Genomic DNA, 6,183 nt, shown 5'->3' with positions numbered 1-6,183 from the left:
GAAAATTTTCTCGTTTCATTCATTAAAGATTTTATACGAATTAAATCTCTATCTCTTCTATCCATTTTTTAATATACTGTTAATTAAAAGTAAATGCGCATTTAAATATTTTTCGAAAGCCGTTACATAATAAAATGCTATTCAGCATATCGTGCTAAATTCCTTTAGGTACACAAATTGCGAGAATGAAATCGTCAAATAAGAAAAAGAATTTGTTCTCCGTGTCAACTTGATGATATGGGCAAACTTTTCTCCGAATCTCCGCAAAACCACGTAATTGTTCAATCATCGTGACATTTATATTGGATGTACGTGACACGGAGGAAGAAGATGAAGGGGATTTTCTTTTCAAGTTGTGCCTCGTGCGTCCCTGAGAACTCCATTTATCCCGAGAGCTTTACGCTCTCTTTTCTACGAGTCGCACTTAAGTTCCACCCTCTTACCCTCTCAATGTTCCATTCTTTTTCTCTCCCCCGCTTCTTCATTCTGCTCGCCATAGAGAGCAAGTTGAAAGAAAAAAAAGATGAAAAGTGTGGTACTTTTTTACAGAATGCAGACGCACTTCTATAATTTTGTACTATATTAGTCGTAATAAAAGAAATCTGGTTAAATCACATGATGATTTCCTAGTTAATTACTTTATTATCTTCGTAAATTGTACTTTTGACTTTGATGTAATTAATGTCCATCGCAGAGGCTAATAGGTTCTGGGTTTTTTCCATTTTCAATTAATGGAGAACTGCCTCTGTTTTTCTCTCTCTCTCTCTCTCTCTCTCTCTCTCTCTCTCTCTCCCCCCTCTCTCTCTCCTCCTCTCTTCTTACTCTCTCCTTTCGTGATTGCTCAAAATTACTTGAAAAAGTAACCATTACCATCTAATAGTTTAACACTATTTATTATAAGCGCGCATACTATTAATATAATTGTTAATAATGGATATATTACAAAAAATTCCAACTTAGAAGAAATTTTCCCTGATGTTGTAACACAATGACAACATATGTATTTATGTCGAAAGTCTTAAATTAGCCAATCTGTGATAACATATATTTCTTGACTAATGTACCAAAATTAAGAGCACTTTTTCAGGAAGTAAGGCTATTTCAATAATCGCTGATTGTAAAACGACTCGAAATGTAACATTCCTTATCATAACTATAGGAAGCTTTTGCAGAAATGGCGACCACCAGACGATCGGCAGCCATTGCTGTTAAGCAATAAACGATGGATCGCAATCACATGTAATTGCCGCTTGTAGAATTCATACTACACGGATCAAGTGTAACCTTGTATTAGCCGACCTTCAAATCAAGGCTGCACTATTTCTTTTTTTCTGCGCTTATACATCCGCAAGCATATTAGTTTTGCAACATTTCCAGTGTCAATTCGAAAGGAGAGCAGTTTAAATAATTCTAAACGTTCTAGTAAACGTTCTAACAATTTCGACTATTATTTTTTTTTGTATTGTGAACGTATTGTGAAGAACAATTAATTGCGATTAATTTTAAGAAGTTTTCATTTTTTTACAGCTTCTTTAATTTTTGATGTATAAGTAAAACGACATTCAAAATTATCTCAATAAGATTAAATTAATTATTGATATACTATGTCATGATACAAAACAAATTAAATAAAAGTATTAAATTAAGAGAGAGCTCGCAAGAAATATTTTAATAATATATATATGTGTGTGTAATAACAATAATAACTTACCATCGAGACTTTGATCATATCCTTTCGTGAAGAAAAGCATGGCCTTCGCGGCACGTTCCGGTGTTTTCAGAAGTCCCTGTCGTTCCGGATCTTCGCCCAATGAACTCAGGAGCAGCTTATAACTTCGAGACATTTCCGGTATCATCGACTCCCGCGTAGGTGGTCGGTGGTCCAACTCCAAATCGTGATGAAACATACACTTTTCGTGGCCTAAAATGCAAACGAAATACATCAGCACCAATTAGAATCCGAAAAATGAAAGCCGGAACAATCGTAAAGACGCTGATCGCATTTTCCCGCCAACGATCGTCAAGCATTTTTGATAGATAATAACGCTAAAACGAACGACATATCATATCTTTGTTATCGCGTGTCACGACCCGTGAATTGCATATTCGCACATAAATGGAATAAAGTACGGTCACACCGCGAATAAATGTTACGCACATTATGTACGAGATAAGATTTCTTTTAAACAAAATATTAACTCTTACAATACAAGATACAATTTGATGTCTCATTCGTTCAAACATGGATCACTAGAATCCGTTCTGTTTTTTTCATCTATTCAGAATCCTATTATAGCACACAGCGCTTACAAAGCGCTTAATAAAGCGCCAAAAATGCGCATATAATCGTTTTGCAAGCGCTGCTGTGCTACTTGGGATGGTTAAAAAAAATCTTTAAAAATTCACCAACATACTTTCAACTTTCTAAAATAAATATTGAAACTCCATGAAATATAACAAAACATAGTATAATTTATAATTACTGAAAGATTAAAAAAAAAATTGCACTAACAGAAATCGCTCGATCACGGTGAAAGTCACATCCCTATAGGCACATAATATTATTTAATATTAAATAATATTTTAGGCATATTTCCAGAATATTAAACGTAACATTTGAAATATGTTTTACTGAAATTATATAATATTAAATAATATTCTTGAAATATTAATGGATGGTTATATGTCCACTCCTAATAATATTACATGATTATTAAAAGTAACATTATTTACTGTAATATTGTATGAAAATTAAAAAGTATCATAACAACATTTACTTTAATTTGTGAAACTGTTACATCGGTTCAGTTTAAATATATGTTTAAAGACTGAAAATAATTTTGACGTGCAATTGTAAGACTGGATGTACGTAAAATAACATCAAAACGTTATTTAAGCACAAGACACAGCATATATTGATAAGATATTTTCGTTATTGGATTGTGAATTCAAACTGCACTAATACAAAAATAATTAATAAATATTTTAATATATATTTCAAGAATGTTAAATAAAATATATATAATAAGCATATTTATATAAGTAGATATAACATCCATAAAATATACTCTTATAACATTAAAAAAATATTATACAATGTTCTCAAAATATAATAACTTATTTTAATTTTTTTAATAATATTTATATAACATTCTAAAAAAGGAATATTTTGCGCTTATAGGAATATGATAAGATCATATGGCAAAATGATATGTTGATACTAATAGTCATACGATTCACATATCATTCGTATGTCATTCATATATTAATCATACACGCGCAACAAAATCTCAAGTATATTATAAATCTTATATGACTCATAAGAGTATCACGTATGATTTTATCATATGTGATATGCTAATGAGTCATATAGGATTTATAATATACATTACTTAAGATTTTGTAGCGCGTGTATGACTGATATATAAATGACATATGACAAAATTGCATGCAATATAACGTCTTGAATTGCGCGCGCGCGCGCGCGTGTATGTGTGTATGTGTGTGTGATGCCTGTATACATATACATCACGTATGTGTAATCTAATTGTTGTTTCTAATAATCATACGAGTATATATGTAATTTATCAATATAAAATATTTCAAATATTTGAAGATTTTTCTTAGTTTCAAGTATGTTTGACAAAACATGTATTTCGTAAGATCATTTATCATATATGATGGATGTGTCTTTGTATGAGATCATATACGATTCTTACGCGATAAATTCGTATGTTAAATATATCATATATGTATGTGATTCTATTACTAATTTCTGATCGTGATATATAGGGTGTCCATCCATAAATGTCCGAGTAAATATCTTGCAACTGGTTGAAGTTACAAGAAAATTTAATAAGACAAATTTATATGGCTCTGAGTCAGCTACAAAGTGCACGTAAAAAATTTTTTCTACTCTTGGCTTTTTCGAGTTATGTAGATTAACATAGGTTTTTTTTAATGGATACCTATAATTTTTTTGCATATTTGTATAGTAGAGAGCATTTGCAATCAAAATATGTAGTAAAAAATTGCTACTATGCCTCGTTTACGAGATAATCGATATCATAAATATTGAATCTTAAGACATTGATTTATTACAATTTGAAAAACAAGATCCAGACTAATATTTTGAATTGGGTTATGTCAAACAGGATCACTGACCTTCAGCTTGTAAAATACACGACAGCTTGTTTTGTAAATAAAGTATTTGTCTAGCATGGATTATATATGAAATTCAGTGCAGTATCTGTTAGTCAGTCAGTCAATTATCTTTTCAACGAATACATATCATATTGTAGATTATGAAAATAACAATGTTTACAATTAGTAAAACATGTGATATGCTCGAGATGTGGCATTTAAATATGCGTAATGGAAATAAAGCTCGGTTATTGTATCAACAAAAATATCCAGAACGAAGGATACCAAACGGTTGTAATTTCGGTGAGTCGAAGATCAATTACATTGAATAAGATCACTATAATAAGACAACGTCGTGCAATCAGAACAGACCAAGAAAAAGAAACAAATGTGCTATTAAGTTTTATTAAAAATAAACTATCCATATAAGAATAGTAGCACGTAATTTAAAAATATCAAGAAGTTATGTGCACGCTGTATTAAAGAAATACAAATTCAAACCGTTTTGTGATAATTTAATACAAGTTTTACATGAAGGAGATGCAGATCGTTGATTAATGTTCTGTCACTGGTTTTGAGTTAATTATCGCAATGACATTGATTTTCTTAAAAAAATATTATAACAAATTGTACATAATACACGTGCTGTAGCCAACTTTTTAAATAATAGATTCCCTAATCGTTGGATAGGTACTAATGGCCCCCTTCATTATGACCATCGAGATCTAGCGGATTTGATCTTGCGATTTTTTCCTTTGGAGATATATTAAAGACATTACGTAACTGTTCCGGAAAATGAAGAAGATTTACGACATAAAATCACTAGAGCTAAAGGCATTACAATAGAAATGCTTCAGTTAACGATGAGAAACATCATAAAATGCGTTAAATGTTGTATTAAACACGATGATGAAAATTTCGAACAATTTATGGGTTAATAAATGTTCCATAAAAAAACATTGTTCGTTTTCTTCTTCGATCTCTCTTTGACATTTCAAACCATGTTCAAAATTACTTAGAATCCAATTTACTACTTTGATACTTGAGATGTCGATTGTCTCGTAAATGTATAGTACCAATTTTTTACTACATATAATCTTGATTTTGCAAATGCTCCCTACTATACAAATATTAATGCAAAAAAAACTATAGATATCCATTTAAAAAAAACTATGTTAACTTATATAACTCGAAAAACCCATGAATAGAGAAAAAATTTTTACGTGCACTTTGTAGCTGACTCGGAGTCATACAAATTTCTCTTATTAAACTTTCTTGCAATTTCAATCAGTTATTTCAATCATATTTGTTCGAACATTTATGGATAGACATCCTGTATGTAATTCGTCAATCATACAATTGGAATGTAATTGCATAAGATTTGTATAAGATTTGCATATCTTTTGTAAACGATCAGATATGATTCAATACATACGTCAAATACAATGTTGGAATGTATCTAGATAAAAGTATCTAGCTGTACTTAAATGCATTACCTAGATCCTTATAAGCGGAGATACTTGTATTCATATGTAGTTATTTTTTGGCACAGTATCTTTAAGTTTTAGATGCATAAGTACAAAATACATATACATTTTATTTCATGTCATATTAGAAACTTAATTTTTTATTACTATTAATTATACTATAAATTATCTTTCTTCTCTAATTCTTAATAACTTTGTACAAGTGCTTTCATTTGCTTTACCACTCAGGAGAAAAAATATTTTACAAAGTTATATAATTTTATATTAGTTACATAAAATTATATAATAATATAATTATTAGGTTGTTCGGAAAGTAATTTCGTTTTTTCCCAACAGAGGACTTATTGTATTTTTTCACAGCCAACTTCACACTTAAGCCGCATAATCATTACATATTTTGACAGCTGATATAGCAAGGCTTGCTTGTGAAAAAAGTTCAATTGATTCTACGCAGTAGTTTTTGGTTGGTGCTCTATCAAATATGAAAGTGAAAAGCAGCATTTTCGGCATATTTTACTTTTTTACTATTGAAAAGGTAAAAATGCTGTTCAAG

At 30.2% G+C, this 6,183-nt stretch overlaps 1 protein-coding gene across 2 annotated transcripts in view; it reads right to left on the bottom strand.

The window, feature by feature from the left end:
- The window catches only part of LOC108756582 (GTP cyclohydrolase 1), a 29,951-nt gene that overhangs the window by 5,644 nt on the left and 18,124 nt on the right, over positions 1-6,183 (bottom strand). For both annotated transcript variants that reach the window (XM_018500496.1, XM_018500495.1), the window contains exon 3: positions 1,712-1,921. In XM_018500496.1, coding sequence (XP_018355998.1) covers positions 1,712-1,921 — 210 coding nt within the window. The remainder of the gene's footprint in view (positions 1-1,711; positions 1,922-6,183) is intronic.

This window comes from Trachymyrmex septentrionalis, unplaced genomic scaffold, assembly GCF_001594115.1.
Source record: "Trachymyrmex septentrionalis isolate Tsep2-gDNA-1 unplaced genomic scaffold, Tsep1.0 scaffold128, whole genome shotgun sequence".
Taxonomy (NCBI): domain Eukaryota; kingdom Metazoa; phylum Arthropoda; class Insecta; order Hymenoptera; family Formicidae; genus Trachymyrmex; species Trachymyrmex septentrionalis.
Note: the sequence above shows the minus strand (reverse complement) of the source record. Positions and strands in the feature narration are given on the sequence as shown.